The 18744-nt window shown below is 38.1% G+C and overlaps 3 protein-coding genes and 1 long non-coding RNA gene across 10 annotated transcripts in view; 2 read left to right on the top strand and 2 right to left on the bottom strand.

Moving 5' to 3' along the window:
- LOC127837589 (uncharacterized) overlaps positions 1 to 18744 on the top strand; it is a 253953-nt gene that overhangs the window by 112443 nt on the left and 122766 nt on the right. The gene's annotated exons all lie outside the window — the stretch shown is intronic.
- On the top strand, positions 652 to 9940 carry LOC127837606 (uncharacterized). Of its 3 annotated transcripts, none has more exons than XR_008029359.1 (3): positions 652 to 845; positions 9559 to 9621; positions 9854 to 9940. It is a non-coding gene; the product is annotated as an uncharacterized LOC127837606 (long non-coding RNA). The 3 variants fall into 3 exon arrangements; XR_008029358.1 differs by lacking the exon at positions 652 to 845 and adding an exon at positions 1173 to 1830 and having other exon boundaries at positions 9854 to 9938; XR_008029360.1 differs by lacking the exon at positions 652 to 845 and adding an exon at positions 9250 to 9348.
- Positions 11364 to 12927, bottom strand: LOC127839899 (uncharacterized). Its single transcript, XM_052368291.1, has 3 exons — positions 12571 to 12927; positions 12244 to 12471; positions 11364 to 12104 (listed from the first exon to the last, which is right to left on the bottom strand). Exons 1-3 carry the CDS (start codon positions 12925 to 12927, stop codon positions 11364 to 11366), a joined length of 1326 nt encoding a protein of 441 aa, XP_052224251.1.
- LOC127839898 (chromosome partition protein Smc-like) lies at positions 14834 to 16174 on the bottom strand. The gene has a single exon (XM_052368290.1). The coding sequence runs from the start codon at positions 16172 to 16174 to the stop codon at positions 14834 to 14836; it is 1341 nt and encodes a 446-aa protein (XP_052224250.1).

Raw genomic sequence — 18744 nt, 5'->3', positions numbered from 1 at the left:
TTGCGTTTGTTTCCCAGCACCCAAAACAGTCTGTACAATATTAAGCATAACACAATCACTGAGTTAGTAATCCATGATAGAACAAATAGAAAGTAAAACATTCCGATTTTACATTGTGTATTTATAAAAAAAAATAGTAAACCAATTTTAATTCTACTTGGTTCATACACCTTTTCAATTTACCTTAACAATATACATAATAGGAATGACAGTTATACATTAATACTGACTATCAAGGAAAATACTTGTAGGGGAAAAAGTTAAATGCTAGCACAAAGTAATTAAAATGTACAACTTGCATAATATTATGCATGCACTTTGCATTACGATATATAATACATTTACATTATTTAAAATGTACATATTATACAAGTCCTAAGCAAACAGACAAGAGCATGAATACATTAGACCCATTTGAACATAAAGCTGTAATTTTTATGCAACGATGATATTTATTTAGACTATAAATTCAGTCATTTGACACATAAATTAAATATATTCCCAATAGATTAGGCTCATCATTCATGCAAAAAACTGATTTATTTTCACAGCTTATTTATCACTATTGCTTACATATTGATTACCATGCTAATAAATTGAGACACCAATTATTTTTGCTACAACAAACATAATGTGAAAGCTTTATGTAGCCCTGTGGTTATTTTACCAATGTTTAATGTTGATTTGTAACCTTAATCTTTTGGGTAATTTTACTTTCGTTGTCTCGCATAAATTGGTCACGTGGTCATTTCTGGCAGTTGAGAGAAAAGTTTAAACAAGAAAGACTTGTTCAGATTGCAGAGTCCATTGTATTTGTTTAATACATCTTAGCATTTGGTTTCGAGGTATAGTATTTTGTGGATTGATGTTTGTAGTGAACTGCATTCATATGGTTTTGTATTTCTATAATGATTTAAAGTATTTAGATGTTAAGCATCACATGTTTTCGCGATTCCGGAAATAACAGCTCAATGGTACATTTGTCTTATCTTTTACTTAAAAACAAGTTATACTAAATGACACTTAATAATATTTGCATGTATATTAATTTGCAGCAAACGCACAACTAAAGAAGTCGTGATTGAGTGACTGTGAGAGGTATTCGATTCCCAAAATCGGTAAGGTCCATGTATTTAATGTGTTCAATGTTATGTGACGTCATTGTATATGTTTTATCATGTTTTATCTTGTTTTATACATTTGTATTGATTTCAGATGCTTTGTTGGTTCTAATGATAGTCGGCAACTAGAATGTCATGTCTATTATTATTATTAATATATAGGTTATTATTACAGCATTCATGTAATGTATATTATGTAATACTATATATTATTTTGTATTCTTTTCAGTTACCAATACCAATCTGGAAAAGAATCGCGGTTCGATATTCTGTAAATTCTGTAACTCATTAAAGAACCCCTGATTAGAAAGAGAACAAATCTTGTTGTTGATAAACCCACGAGATACAAATGGCGCCCAACGGGTTGAAATAGGATTAGAGGCATGTAGTGTGGAGCCGGTCGTGTCGTAGAGGAGCGGGTCGTTTTAGTCCTGTCGTAGAGGAGCCGGTCGTGTCGTTCAGGAGCGTGTCGTGGAGGAGCGGGTCATTCTGGTCGTGGAGGAGAGGAACGTGTCGTTCCGATCTTATTGTAGAGGAGCTGGTGGTGTCGTGAACATTCTTCAACTTCTTCAGACATTATTCCAGTGTACAATTTCTGATTTGGACATACCAGAAATATTGTAATAGATAATAGTGACCTTATATCAGTTCTAATTTAAAAAATCATTCTAGTTGCTGCCGAATTGTGTATTGTTCCTGTCTACTGAGTGTGAGTACTATTATTATCGAAAAAAATTGACAGTTATTACAGTTACCGTAGTTCTTTTATAAGTTTTATAACTTCAAAAAAAAAAAAAAAGGGGGAGGGAGGGTTGATACTGTAATATCTGGCAATTTTCATGTGTGCTATTGTAAGTGTGTAAGAAAAAGATTTCACATAGTTTCACTATTGCATGAATATAAATTAATATTCAGGAGAAGGTTCTATTTACTAATATTTCTTTTTAAGTACAATCTAATCATAATTTCTACTCTTAACATTTCTTTCATAAACATTGAGCTGATATTTTGAAGTCCCAGTAAATTATTTATGTAGTATTTGTTTACAGTTCACTGCAGATTTCATATTCCACTGAAATTATTGTGTTTTTTTTTTGCATTTCCTGATTCTGGTTATTTGGTTGGTCAGCGGTTTATCTCCCTTGGTCTACTTTTTTATTATATTTATTTGAAAGTCCTATTATCTCCTTTTGTGTTGAAATTTCCGGTTGCTAATCTGCTGTGGAAATTTTCCATTTTCTTAAGTTGTGTTGACATTGACTGACTCTGACCTAAGTAGTTGTTGCCATACATGTACAAATTCTAGTCTAGTAGAATAGTTTTGTCGTTGAGTAGATTATAATATATATAAAAAAACACACAAAACAAAAACAGTATATATATATGATATAACATATAATCATTTTTCAAATATAATCAGTTTCCAAATATTTTAGTTAGTTCAGAATTATAAAATAATTCTGCAATAATTGATTGCATTCAGTTCAGGAAGAAATGAAATGTTCGTAAAATATTTCTGTTCTTGCTGATATCTTGGATATTCAAGTTTAATTTTAAGAAATAGTTTCTTACAGTTAGAAAGTATTATTGTCTAAAAATAAACATTCATTGTCATTATATTATCACATGGTGATATTATAATTCAAATTATCTTCGGATAGACATATTGGAAAAAATTCCATGGTTTACCGTATAACTAGGAGAAATTTATGAGCGCACCTCATTTAGTTTAAAGCTACCGTATTTCTTTCAGTAAAGTTTATAAATAATTTTATCGAGTTTATTTCATTTGATAAATTAATGTTATCAATAATGATGTGAATCTTGTATATTGTTAATACTGTACTTGTTCAAAGAAGTTAGAAATTTATTTCGGTGGATTACCGTATCACCGAAATAATTTTATAAGCGCACCGGCGATTTGTATTACCGTGTGTATTATTGTATGACTTGACATAATTAATTGAATTGGTATATGCAATTGAATTATTTCAATTTTAATGTGAAATTGTGATTTAAAATGTCATTTTGAATGATATTGGATTGAAATTAAATTGCAATTGGAATCAATTTAACATAATTTTATTGTCATGGCTTCAGAAGCCAATAAATCAGATACAGCCTCTGGAGGTATACACGATGTAACTGAACAGGAATATAAGCTACTTAAAGCTTTACACCTTTTGGGTATCAAACCAAATGTGGATAGCCCAGAAGGGATGATGAAGCTTGTACAAGCTTTTGGAATAAAATCAGAACCTATGCATATAGGGGCACAGTCAACTACATAAAAGACTGGAAGCTTTCAATTTCCAAGAATTTCAACATTCTATGGAGAAGATGTAAAAGCTGGTGAGGTGAACTTTGATACGTTTAAATATGAAATTGAAGCTTTACGTCAAGGCAAAGTCTTTAACAATGAACAAATATTGTTAGGCATAAGGAGAGCCTTAAAGGGAAGGGCTGCCGATGTTTTGCGAAGGCTAGGCCCTGATGTGTCTTTAAATGAAATTCTTTTCAAATTAGAAAACACTTTTGGGAGTATCGAATCCCGAGAGAGTATCATGAGAAAGTTTTACTCAAGCCAGCAACAAGACAATGAGCCAGTTGTCAAATATGCCATGCGACTTGAGGAAATCTTTGATCAAGCAGTGCAGTTGAAAGCTGTCCGACGGACTGACACTGAGATACTTAAAAAAGTTTTGCATGCTGGTTTGATCAGAGACTTGAAACACATGTCAATTTACCAATGCGATAAAATTGAAAACTACGACGAGTTCAAACGAGAACTTCGGAAAATTGAAACAGAGTTAAAAGAGCCTGTGAAAGAGACAAAATCATGTAAGGCTGCAATCAAAGTTAACCCACAAGAAACAACAGACTTGTCCGAAATGAAATCATTGCTACATCAATAAAATGAAAGAATTGGAAACTTAGAAAAAGAAAAGGTCGAAAATAAATATCATCAACCAGCATCATTCCAGGCTGCAAATAGATACCCATTTGGTGGTCGATCGGCATATAGGGGTTTCAGGGGAAGGATAGGTACCTCTCATCAAGGACGTGGTTTATATAGGCCTACTAGACCATTGAGTGGCACCACATTCCAAGGAGCCTGCCATTTATGTAATGAAAGAGGTCACATGCAGAGATATTGTCCTCAAAATAGGGATAGCAATGTCGTGTGCTATAACTGCAATGCAAAAGGGCACAGACAGATTAATTGCCCAAAAGTATAAGTGCTCCTGTTGTTGGGTCGAACTCGGGCACCAGTAAATTGGACCCAAAGTTAGTTGGTGATATTAACGAGACAAATATTTTTGTAAATAGCATTTGTACAAAAGCTCTTTTAGATACTGGTAGTTGTGTGAGTGTTGTCTCACAGTCATTGTATACTGACAATTTGTCTCAAATTACTATTCAGCCATTGACAAATATTTTAAATATAGAATGTGCTGATTGTAATAATTTGCCTTACACTGGCTACATTGAAGTGGAAATTAGTACAGGTGAAGATTTACCAAAAGCTAATTCACACACTTGCTTGTTATTGGTAACACCTGATACAAAATTTTCAGAAAGAACGCCTGTTATTTTAGGCACAAATATTTTAAATGAATTGTTGAAGGAATGTAAGTCAAATTTTGGCGAACAATTTCTTCAGAGGGCAAAAATGTTTACGCCATGGTTTTTATGTTTTAGAACAATTGTTTTACGTGAAAAAGAACTTACTAAAAATAAAAACAGAATTGGATTGATTAGAAGTGCAGTAGCACAGAAGGTGTTTTTAAAACCAAATGAGTCCATTAATGTTAATGGATTTATTGACAAACAAATGGATTATCCAGAAAGAACTGTTATCTACCAGGAGTCAACTTTTAGCAGTTTGCCATCATATGTTGATGTGACTCCTACTGCTATACAGTACAAGAACAAGAATAAACAGGAAGTTGTAGTAAAATTATCAAATTTGATTACAAATACTGTTGTGATAAATCCAAAAGCTATTCTTTGTGAAATCCAGCCTGTTACTGTGACAGATGATGTTTTACACAGAATTCAAACTGAAGATAAATATGAAACAATACTTGATAAGTTGAATATTGATGAAAACATACTAGATGCAAATCAAAAAGAAACATTAAATGCACTATTAAGGAAACATAAGGATATTTTCTCAACATCAAGTACTGACATTGGTCAGTGTAATTTAATCAAACACAGAATAGATCTTATTGATGAAACACCATTTAAACAGAGACATAGAAGAATAACACCATGTATGCTTGAAGAAGTACAACAACACATTGAACAGTTATTAGCTGGAGGTATTATTCGTCCATCGAGGTCACCGTGGACTAGCGATGTTGTTTTAGTCCGAAAGAAATCAAATGAACTCAGATTATGTATTGATTATAGAATGCTTAATCAAAGGACTGTAAAAGACTCGTACGCATTACCTCGTATTGAAGAAGTTTTTGATTGTCTCAGTGGAACAAAATATTTTTCAACCATTGACATGAAGTCTGGTAATCACCAAGTAGAACTGGAAGAACATCATAAAGAGAGAACTGGTTTTACTGTAGGTTCAATAGGATTTTTTGAATTTAACAAAATGCCTTTTGGTTTGACTAATAGTCCAGCGACGTATCAACGTCTTATGGAAGAATGTCTTAAAGGACTAAATATGAAAATTTGTGTCATTTATCTTGATGACTTAATAATTTTTAGTGATACTTTTGAAAGTCATCTTGAACGGTTTGACATTGTGTTGTCTAGATTGAAAGTTTGTAATTTAAAACTTGCAGCTGAAAAATGTTTCTTCTTTAAACAAAAAATTAAGTTCTTAGGACATGTTGTGAGTGAAAAGGGCATTGAAACTGACCCTGAAAAAATAGAAAAGGTAAAAAATTGGCCAACACCAGCAAATGCTGATGAACTTCGTTCCTTTTTAGCCTTTGCTGGCTATTATAGACGTTTTATAAAGGATTTCAGTAAAATGGCAAGACCTTTGTCTGATCTATTGCCACCAACATCTACAAAGAAAAAAAACATGCCTGAGTGGAAATGGACAGAGAATGAAGAAATTGTTTTTAACAAGTTGAAAGCTGTACTTTGTTCTCCGCCAATATTGGCATACCCTGACTTTAAACAACCTTTTGAGTTACACACTGATGCATCCATCAAGGCTTTAGGTGCAGTGTTGTACCAAACTCAAGGTGACCAGAAAAGAGTTATTGCCTATGCAAGTCGATCATTGACAAAAGCAGAGCGCAATTATAGTGCTTTTAAACTTGAATTTGTAGCACTTAAATGGGCTGTCACAGAAAAATTTGCAGATTATTTAACTCTGAATCATTTTTCTGTCATCACTGACAATAACCCTTTAACACATGTATTGTCTAGTGCAAAAGTAGATGCTACGGGACAACGTTGGGTAGCAGCACTAGGTCAATTTGACTTTGACATTTCCTATAGACCCGGCATAAATAATGCTGATGCAGATGGCATGAGCCGATATCCACATGAAAAGATTCAAGAAACTGAACATAATAGTGGAGAAAGAGTGAAAGTAAAAAATGATGTAATCAAAGCCATATGTTCCTGTATTCAGATAGCTGATTTCTGTCATGTTCTACCCATGGCCAATATCAACATCTTAGATACATGGGAGGAACATGGTCAGACACTTGCTCAAAAAGAAATGCGAGAGATAAGACAAATGCAAAGAAATGACAATGTGATAGATAAATGGAGAAGAGCTGTGATTGACGACAAAGTACCAACATCATTTATGACAAAAGAGGATTTAACAATGAAAAAGCAATTTAAGAACTTGAAAATTAAAAGAGGAATTTTATTTAGAGTAGTTCATGATATAGAAGGAGAAAAAGAACAATTAGTATAACCTGAATGTTACAAAAAGGAAGTTTTAATGGGATTGCATAACAACATTGGACATCCAGGAAAAGAAAGAACTTTAAAATTGCTTCGAGATAGGTTTTACTGGCCAAGATCATCAACAGATGTAGAGGAATGGATTGACAAATGTGATAGGTGTTTGAGGAGAAAGTCATCAATTAACACCAGAGCTCCTCTTGTAAATGTTTCAACATCTTACCCACTTGAACTTGTATGCTTTGATTATTTAAGTTTAGAACAAGCAAAAGGAGGCATTGGGAATATACTTATTGTAACTGATCACTACACAAAGTATGCCCTTGCTATTCCTACCAAGAATCAGAGCGCCAAAACAACGGCTGAAGTTTTTTATAATCATTTCATCATTCATTACGATATTCCAAATAGATTGCACTCAGATCAAGGAGCCAATTTTGAGAGCGAATTAATAAAAGAACTTTGTGAAATTATGAAAATTAACAAAAGTCATACTACACCCTATCATCCACAAGGAAATGCTGGGCCAGAAAGGTTCAACAGGACACTTCTAGATATGCTAGGAACGCTTGCTCCAGAACAAAAGAATGACTGGAAGAAATATGTAAATCCACTAGTTTATGCTTACAACTGCATTCCTCATGACAGTACTGGATTTTCACCATTTGAGTTGATGTTTGGTCGAAAACCTAAGCTACCCATAGATATAACATTTGAAAAATCAAGGGAAGAATATACAAACAAGGACACTTATGACTACATGAAAGAATTAAAATTAAGAATCAAAACAACACAACAAATTGTAGTAATTCACGTGAATAAAGCTAAACAGAAACAAAAGAAGCTTTATGATAAAAAAGCCAAAGCAGTAAAAGTATCTGTTGGTGATAATGTTCTAGTTAGAAAAATGGCTTTTGACGGCAAACACAAAATAGCAGATAAATTCGAAGAGGGAACATATGTTGTAATTGATCAACCTAGAGTTGATATTCCAGTATTTAAGGTGAAAGAAAGGGGTTCCGATAGAGAAAAGACTGTACATAGAAACTTGTTAGTTCTGATTGATAGTCAGGATGGTACTGATACAAGTGAAATTGATGTACATGATATAGATGTGGTTATTAGTAAATCATTTGATGATTTCAGCAAAGAAAAACGTAACGTCACAGAGGAAGAGGAGGAAGAAGACGGATTAGATTTTGTAGTTTCTACAAGACACATTGGGGACGCCCAAGATCCTATACTTGATGATGAAGTTGATGTGAGTTCTACCTTAACCGAAGCTATCGATTTGATAGAGGTGGACGAGAGGATAGATCCTCCGGTGGAAGATGTAGCGGAAGAAGTAGAGGCAGAAGAAGTTCATCAAGAAGCTGAACAACTACTTGAGAACAGGACTGATGCTGATACTGAAGCACCCGTTCCTTCAAATACGGAAGCTGTTGAAGATCAGACCATAGATACAACGAGTACTACTGAGGTAGGAAGTACAGAAGTTGATGTACAGAGAAATGTTCCGGTACCTGTACCACGAAGATCATCAAGAACAAGTCGGCCACCAGTAAGATTTGAAGATTACTACATGAAGCAGATGGTTGCCAGGCCATATGATAGTAAACTTCAGGCATTGACTGTTTTATTAAATTCTGGTATTTTAGACAATATGGATAGTACAATTGCTCACAGTGTTGTTGGGGCAATTATGAAATAAATAATTTTATTGTTTTAATAAACATCTTGTATATATTGCTGTTGTTTTTTATCAATTAAATAGTTAACATTATGTTAGCATACATCAGAAATGTGAGAACACATTTTAGTTGGCAGGGAGGATTGTTCAATTTGAAACAAATAATGTTATAACACATTAAGTTGAAACAAGTTCTGTCATAGTACTTTATGAAAATGTTTTGGGGAGTATTAATATATACTGCTGTAGTAGTTGTATAATTGTATTGGAGTAATAATTTGTATTACTTTGTAGTTAGTTATTGGAGTAGGAAGTTGTAGTTGTACTTTAATTATCAATAGTTGTATATATTTTTTATTGTAAGTGACTTGACTTACGTTGACATTTAATTGTGTTGACACTGAAATGACGGGACGTCATTTACGGAGGAGGGGGAGTATGTAGCCCTGTGGTTATTTTACCAATGTTTAATGTTGATTTGTAACCTTAATCTTTTGGGTAATTTTACTTTCGTTGTCTCGTATAAATTGGTCACGTGGTCATTTCTGGCAGTTGAGAGAAAAGTTTAAACAAGAAAGACTTGTTCAGATTGCAGAGTCCATTGTATTTGTTTAATACATCTTAGCATTTGGTTTCGAGGTATAGTATTTTGTGGATTTATGTTTGTAGTGAACTGCATTCATATGGTTTTGTATTTCTATAATGATTTAAAGTATTTAGATGTTAAGCATCACATGTTTTCGCGATTCCGGAAATAACAGCTCAATGGTACATTTGTCTTATCTTTTACTTAAAAACAAGTTATACTAAATGACACTTAATAATATTTGCATGTATATTAATTTGCAGCAAACGCACAACTAAAGAAGTCGTGATTGAGAGACTGTGAGAGGTATTCGATTCCCTAAATCGGTAAGGTCCATGTATTTAATGTGTTCAATGTTATGTGACGTCATTGTATATGTTTTATCATGTTTTATCTTGTTTTATACATTTGTATTGATTTCAGATGCTTTGTTGGTTCTAATGATAGTCGGCAACTAGAATGTCATGTCTATTATTATTATTAATATATAGGTTATTATTACAGCATTCATGTAATTTATATTATGTAATACTATATATTATTTTGTATTCTTTTCAGTTACCAATACCAATCTGGAAAAGAATCACGGTTCGATATTCTGTAAATTCTGTAACTCATTAAAGAACCCCTGATTAGAAAGAGAACACATCTTGTTGTTGATAAACCCACGAGTTACATTTATACTTCAGAAATGCATTATGTTTGATGAAGAAGGAAAGCATTTTTTGAAAATCAAATCCTTTATTTAAAAAAGTCTCAATAAACATGATTGACATATAATCAATACAATAATTTCTATTTGAATTTATACCTCCTCTTCAGGTGCAATTTAATTTTATAACAGGGATGTTTTCTCATCTGTGCAAAGCGGCCTTGTTATCCCCCGCCATAGGCGAAGGGATATTGTTTTGGCGTTGTCCGTCCTTCCGACCATCCGTCCGTCCGGTACATTTGTGTCCGGAGCCATTTCTTGGAAGTGCTTTGGCGGATTTCATTAAAACATGGAATGAGTATATATATATATATATAACAACAATTGCGCGATCCCTCAACAAGAAAAATGCCATTAAGCAAACATTTTGATGAATGTTCTTAAATGGAACCAACATTTAAAATATTAACATTTTATAAGTTATATTCGGAATCTGTTTCAACTAGGTTAGCAAAAGAACAATTTTTATCGATTTATTTAAGCCCCTGTTAAATTCAATGTTATAATTTGACGTTTGACGTCATAATATAAGTAACGTAATTTGACGTTGTTACTTTGACAATTTGACGTTATTGTTGTATATTTTATATGCCCTGATGAGCTGTGCGAAACCGGTCGGCATATGTTATTACCTTTTTTTGTATTCCCATGCGACGTTTGTTTACTTTTTCAATATATTGATATCTTAGACCGGATTCACTTAAGATTTTTACATATTGAAGTAAATACTGGTAGTACTTACCTGAAATAAAGCTGTATCTGTTCCTGGATCCCTCAGGCCAGGAATGTAGACACACACAACATAGGATGAATACAGATTCAATATTAGACGTCCGTCTAGTAATAAGGCTACAGTATGACTGTCGATTATTTGCATTGGTTTCCGGTCAATCGATTAGCCTCCACCGTACTGTTCCGGTTACACACCAGTAAATTTACCACACTCCCCCTCCCATTTTATCCAACGGGAAAGAGACATAGAGTCCTTTTTCAGTCTTGGTAACCTGTTACTTCATCAAAAATTTGACCTACACTAAAGTTCCGGGCCCTGGTGATACTTTATATTGTATTCAATTTTGCAATGCTCCATTAATTGTCCACTATAACAGACTAGATTAGTAAATTGTGCCCAGCATATAGTTTTTCTTTAACTTTATATTTAACAACGGAGTTTTTTCAAACTTTCACTTCCATTCATTGTCTATACACTTCAGTTGTGTTTCCTTTCTGTAACAATAAATGTCCTAAACATTAAAATATTAAAACTCCGTATTCAAAATCCGATAATTGGCCAAACAAATGTCATATTACATTATGCTATTTCTAGCCCAAACAGTTGAGTGGAATTCCTCAAGGTCAGCTGGCACACGTCCCTGACCTCGCCATCCCGATATGACGCAATAACGTTGGCGACGCCCCTAAAAAGGATAGAGTGCACATCCGAGCCCCAGCTGTTCGAAAGTATGGCGAGTCAGTTTCTATCAACAGCCTGTTCGCCGGGACCCTCCGTACTGCCTGTTTCTGCGCCTCCGTGAAAAGCCGGGCTTGTCCTGAGTAACTGAAGAAACAATTAGGGAACGCCTTACACCAGCTAACCACTACCTCTTGCGCGCCGGTGAAACAATGCAGCACCACTTTCTGCGTCCGAGCAACATTGGGATTTAACAATTCAAGACATTCCAGATACAGCACTCCGGACTGCCGATCCTCCCCATCCCGGATATGAAGGATGATTGGTTGACAAGGGGATGACAACTCTAGTATCCCTGTCAGAACTTCCTCCTGTAGCCCCCAAGTATCTGATGGCTCGGTTCGGTCCAACCCAACTTCTCCCAGTGCCACTACTCTTTCGTTCCTCAGGAGCTGCTTTAAATGACGGTAGAGCTCAGGATTGAATCGTGCTGCTTTCCGGGGATGTAATCCCACCGCGACACCAAACCCAGCCTGAGCCGGGAAAGATGTTGGGTAGGTCTCGGGGTCACAATAGATCAGGACACCTCCTACCACATCCACTTCAACTTGGGGTCTGATCCCTACATCTGCATCCAGAATGGTCCGGATATCTGAGTAATACGGCAAACCCAATTTCACTAGAGACTAGGTGAAAATGAGAATCGAAGGCCGAAATCCTGGTCGTTACTGGTCGCACTGGCGCCTGGGATGTGCTCCCCCTAGCCAACGAGAGGTTTGCCTGTCCAGATACTACCAGATACTCCCTGATAGACATGTTCCGTACATTAGAAACAGCATGAGCCGTTCCACTTCCTGCAGGTTCAGTCACCGCCACAACCGCGGGTGTTGGGGCACTTTGATGCTCCACGTCGGGTATTTGAACATGTAACCCAGCCACAGCCGGGACGGTACTAGAGGTACCCTGATTGTCCAGGTTGAAGAAGTAAACTTGCCGATCCCTTGGAATGTGTTTCAGCAGACCAAGAAGGACACGCCAATGGGCAAGAAGAGCCTGCGAGTTCAGACGTTGAATGTTGAAGTCCACTTCCGGCCATCCTTATTGACGGGCGAACTCGGACAACCACTGTCTATCTACTTCAGATAGAGCTACCTCCGCGTTGATTCGTAAGTCATGTTTCTGGGCAAAGTCTAGCAGGGTACCAAGCTGATCGTCTCCGACGAGCTGTAGAGGGAGCCATCTAAGCCCTCGCAACCTAGCTACCTGCCAAGCCGGATTCGCCAAATTGCCTAGCTGAAATCGCTCAGGAAGATGCCTCTGGTAGACATGTCGGCTTAAATGGCGAGAATCTGACGTACATCCCATTAACGGACAACGGGACGATCGTTTCTTTATCATGGGCTCTTCCATGCGATTACCCAGTCTGGTCCAAACTGAGGGTTTCAGGACTTTCCTCACCGGCACACACTCTGGCAAAACTGGTGTCGATTCGGCTGGTTCCTCCCTCATCTAATAACTCCTTTTCCGTGGCTCCCTCGCAACATAGGAACTATTGGTAAACACCTGTGTTGGGATTACAAATGGTGCCAAGTTCCCAGCCTCGACCGGGACCCTAGTTACCCCAGTATTAGAGACTCCAACCAAGGTCGGCTCCCCTCCACCGGAGCACGTCCTTCTGTATCAGAGTCGCTTGAAACAGAAATTACTTCTGTCTTGATCAGCGGGGTGTCTTCACACTGCCCCACTTCATCAACGACGGAGAACTGTCCCACTTCGTCCAACGCAGTGAAGACAGAAAAAGTTGACAGGTCATCTTCTTCCTGCGCTATAACCAAAAGGACCTCGGTTTCCATGGGCAGCACTTCGTCGTCCCCAGAAGCCTTCTCTATCTTGATCTCTCCCAGCGAAACAGTTGCCGGGACTTTTGATGCCGTAGCGGGTAAGGCTGGAAACCCGGACTGTAGACCCGAGAAGGTACTCAGCCGTCCAGCTGTCTGCAACACCTTACCACCTCTTGGACGCGCAATCAGTGACAATCCTAGACCCTTTTGCTTGGCCACAGGTTTGCCGAATGCCTTCGAAACAAATTCCTTCGAGCAAATGACATTCGCTCTGTAGCGTAGATCAGCAACAAAACGGAACTTCTGCTGCTTCACTGCAATGTCATATTGCCCTTTCAGTAGCTCATGACGCTTGTCTTGCTCCAACCTTGAGGAGTGGACTTGACCCAGGGCATACACCAGCTCTCTTGCCGTGCCATACTGGAGTCGGCCTTCTGCATTAGCCTGTTCTATCTCCTGTACCACCCGGGCAGTCTTCTCCATATACTCCCTCCACCCTCTTTTAGGACTTTCAGTTGCCGAGCCGGAGTCAGACATGCTAAAACAAATAACCACTTTTTCAAGTATTTCAGCCCAAAGTGTGAGTTACAGTTTTACACAATTTGGACACTTCATCCTCACACCTTCCTCCTCACTTACATTGACACATCTCCCATGAAACCAAATATCTCACCAATCGCACTTGGTCATAAAACTGTCATCTGGCTGTCTACACACATACATTATAAGGTTTCATCACTGTCACCTAATTGTCCAGTCAGTCGGTCAATTTCTTTACTTGCCCATTTTGGGGATTAATTTTGACCACATTCTTATGCATTATGATGTACAGATAAGGAGATATTAGCCGTGTCACCCTTCCCGGTCCGTCCCATTTAACCGATAGTTTGTATTATTTCGTTTTCTAGTGCGCGATATCCAGCATATAGACCGGATCACCCACAGATAGTTTGTGCTATTTCGCTTTCTAGTGTTAAGTATCCAGCATATAGACCGGATCATCCACATATAGTGTTTTATTTCGCTTTTTAGTGTGAAGTATCCAGCATATAGACCGGATCACCCACATATAGTTTGTTATTTCGCTTTCTAGTGTGAAGTATCCAGCATATAGACCGGATCATCCACCTTGTTTATAACCTTCGTATTGACTATACCCGGATCCCATACTTCCCGTGTCTTCTCATGTCTTTCTTTCCATGATTTTGACAAGGGGACCACATCATCTACGTCCTCCAACTCATAACCAAGTTGATACTCTAGACGATCATCCACGATGGTTTTCCTGCACAAAGCATCAGGATTGCCGTTCCTTGCTCCTGCCCTATGATTAAACATCTTGGTTTTGAACTTCATGCCACTTTGCTCCAGCTTTTGAGGTCTGCTCTGGGAGTGTTCAGTGTGATGATGAGTTTGTCCAACTGCACTTGTCCCTCTTCCAGAACCGTCTGTAACTCAGTCGACGGACTGACTGATTCACTGAACCTCGCTTGGTCTTCACTTGGTCTGTTGACTTTGTCCAACTGCTCTTGTCCCCCTTCAGGAGCCTTTTGTACCTCAGTGGCCTGAATGGCTTACTCAAAGACCCTCGCTTGGTCTTCAATAGCAGCCTTTATCTGAGCCTTGTATCCATTGACTACCTCCTGATGGTGTGCTGCATGTTCTTCAGCCTTCTCCTGCAAACTCGTCTGATGCTGGGTCAGGATCTCCACTTCGTGTTTCTCATGGTACGCAGCCAACTGGGCAAGACAAGCATCTGACATGTGACCAGCTTCGCCTAACGGTCTCTCGTACTCCTCCTTCTGTCTATCGGCCTCAGCCTGCATCTGACGGACCAACATACCCAACTCACTTCTCTCCAGAAGTGTGCGGATGTGTTGTTCATTCATCTTTCTGAAATTCTCCTCACTTTGTGCCAGTCTCGTTTGCAATTGGTTAACTTCTCGTTCCATATTCTGGAAGTCATTGCCCTGTTTCTGCAGGTTCTCCTTCTCCACTTTCATTTTGTTCTCATATTCCTTCAGTCTCGACTCACTCTTAGCAATCGCCTCCGACTTCTCTGCTTTTAACCGCTTGAAGATTGCACGAGCTTTCGCCAACTGATTTGCACGGGCTTTTTCCAAATGATTTGTTGAAGCTTTCTCCATTTTGTCAACGTGTTCCTTCAGTTGCGTGTACTCCTGACCGAGTGACTGTGCCTGTGACCTAAATCTTAAGATGTCTTCATCATGAACTTGCTGCTTCACCTCTGCAATTGCTATCTGTCTGTCTGTCTCTAACTGTTCTATCATCTCCCGTGCCTGTTGTACCTGCTGCTGTAACTTACTCTCGAGGGAACTCTGCAGTTTTTGAAACTGGGCTTGCAGCTCCCTTAATTCTTGGTCAACGCGTGCTTTATCGGTTAGCATAGCCGCCTGCTGTTCTTTGCTCTCTTTCAGGAGTTCTATTATCTTTGCCTGCTGTCCCATGGCTATCTGATTTTTCAGCTCCGAGATACGTCGGGAAGCGCGGTCTTGACACTGAATCATCGTCGACTTTAACTTATCTCGTTCTTGTACCACGTCTTTGTATACGCCCATCAGGTCCCTCTTGGAGACGTTGTTCAGGTCCATCTCAATTTCATCCATCTCTGAGTGAAGATCAGATGAGAGGCTGTCCTGCATGTGACTGAAGCTCATGTTGGTGCGGAATGAGCCCTTATTTGTCGCAGAGCTGATGGATGAAGTGCGGGAACCAGAGGCCCAAGACGTGACATCACCTGCCTCTGTCTGATTGTTCGGTGAACGGACGGGGATCTCAATCAGCTGTCTCACAGGTACATTGGCCGGGCTACCTTCTACGGACTGGTTAGCCGTAACATAGGCGGACGAATAACAACTTCTGAACTTGTTACTGTCTTCAGCGACTGCTTTCATTTTCGGCGTGCTCTCCGCGAGTTGGAGGTCACCCTCTTTAATCTCGTCTTCTGATAATAACTGTTTTTTGAAAACTTAATCATGGCTGTTTCGGGGAGTTCCTGGCAACCAAAACGCCTCTCCAATTTCTCCATGATTGCGTTGTAGGTAATATTTGGTGTCTTATCGGTAATAAGTGTATGGTAATCCCTCGCCGTGTCAGTGAGACACAAGCACAAATAATCCTTCTTCTCCCTTTCAATCCAATCATTCACCACCACATAGCGGCTAAACTTGCTTTTAAACGACTTCCAACTACCCTTTCCACTATACACAAGTGTCTTTGGTTGTTGGGTCAACCTTTGTCGTCTGTCATCATGTCGGTGGGTTCGACCAGCAATATTCTCTCGTTCGGGAACGATGACGCCCTTAATTGCCGGTTGAACATTGGGTTGTACATTTGTACCTGCAGGTAAAACATTAAGTTGTACACTTGTGCCTGACGGCGGAACATTTGTTTGTACATGTGAGCCTGCCGGTTGAACATTTGTACCTGCCGGTGCGAATCCATGGTTTGTTACACCAACTTGTATTCCGATTCCTTGGTGCCCCTCCATATAAGTGAAAGGCTGTAACTGTCCTTGGGCCGGGTACCACTGCGGATAAGGGTACCACCTGTATGGGGACCCATTTTGTGGCGGTCCTTCCTGCCATGGTGGGAACTGCATTGGTTGCCCAGGGTATGGCTGTTGAATTTGTTGAGGTTGGTACGGACCAGCTGGTTGCGCCGGGTACTGGTATGGCAATGGTTGTTGTGGTTGTGTCTGTACTTGAGTTGGTTGTGGGTACAGACCAGTTTGTTGCACAGATGGGTATTGGTAAGGGGATGGTGGTTGGGGTTGCACGTTTTGTTGCAACTGTTTCAGTTCCCCAGAATAAGTTGTACCCGTATCAATAGTTCAGTCAGCCATGGTATGTCACTTAATGTCAATTTACTGTCTAAGTTTGGTCTAACTAAAAATACTTGTAATATTGCACGTAACTATACACACACACTTGGAATTGAAATGCTATGATATGTAAAACTGGTCAATTATTAAATATTCCTGACTCACAAATACTTTTAATTTCTAAATTTATCACACTCACACCCCACCATACAATCAATAAATACTCTTTCTCCACCCAATCAAAAATGGGAGCAAATACGCACAAGTGTAATAAAACAAATTAATGGCCATCACAACTCAAATAACATATACTAGAAAATGTAACACCCAGTATTTGGTACCGGGTATTTGTTCTTTAGTGACTGTGATTATTAATAGGGTCAAGTATAAATATTGTTCAATAGTGTGTGGTTATCTAAATGACTCAAGTGTAATAATATTAAATTGTTGAAAGGAATAGGTTTCAATCACGAACAATACTAAATAGTAAATCTATTTCTCAACCTAATAAAAATGAACACACAAAAATGGAATCAAATAGACATAAATGTTATAAAACAAATGGCCATAAACACCAAAAATTTATGTATCCAAAATATAACACCCAGTATTTAATGCCGGTTATTATAGCCGTAGATAACTCTCAGTAATGATAGAGACCCAGTATGAATAGTATTTAATGGTATGCAATTATTTTAATGACTCAAGGATAATAGGCAACTATTACAGGAAATGGATTGGGTTTATACCTATAACCTCAACTCAACCAGACACTGCCGGTAAAGTATGATGCAGGTTATGCGCAATCCCCAGCGTTGCCGGAGAACCGATAGTCCCTCTGCTCACTGCGACTGCGCGATCCCCAGCGATGCCGGAGAACCGATAGTCCCTGTGCTCACTGCGACTGCCCGACCGCAATGCACGTCTCCTCTGTACCCTCAAGGTCAGATACCTCCGGGTGAAGGAACTCGTGCACTGGCTAGGCTAGAACACAACTAATGTAGAAACAAAGACATTAAATGATTATTCTCCAAAAACAATTATTGGCAAAGTTTTTAATCACCCTGATAGCACTAAGTTGAAAAGAAACTGAAATAGTTTTCAGTGTATTTGGTTTACTGTACTAAATTATTTACTAATTGCTTTAGAGTAAATACGGTATTGCTACAGGTGCGCTCTTTAGGAAGTATAAAAGCTTTACGGTAAACCAAAATATGCTTGTAATATATCCAGTCGCTCAGAAAATGTACAGTTTCAACTATGCATACACCAGTAATGATACTAATATGTGATGAAGCAATAAAGCAAGTTGACAATATTTGTAATATTCTTACAATGAAATGAAAATGACACTATTTCCTAAGTATTTATTTTTTGTTTAAAAAAAATAAAAAAATACAGGTTGAAATAAACTGCAATTGCTATTGCACTCTAATATCAACTAGCGCAACTAATTACAATTATAAGTTACACTAAATATCAATGAACAAATGATGCAATTGCTGGAATTCCATTCACCGGAAAGTAAACAATGGAACGATTTCCGTTTCCGGTTAGCTCATGGCAACAACCAATGAAACATGGGGTATCCCGAGCTATTTATAGATGGTTGTTCAATCCGGGAAATTTAAAAACTCCCAG

The sequence above is a fragment of the Dreissena polymorpha genome, chromosome 7 (genome assembly GCF_020536995.1).
Source record: "Dreissena polymorpha isolate Duluth1 chromosome 7, UMN_Dpol_1.0, whole genome shotgun sequence".
Taxonomy (NCBI): domain Eukaryota; kingdom Metazoa; phylum Mollusca; class Bivalvia; order Myida; family Dreissenidae; genus Dreissena; species Dreissena polymorpha.
Note: the sequence above shows the minus strand (reverse complement) of the source record. Positions and strands in the feature narration are given on the sequence as shown.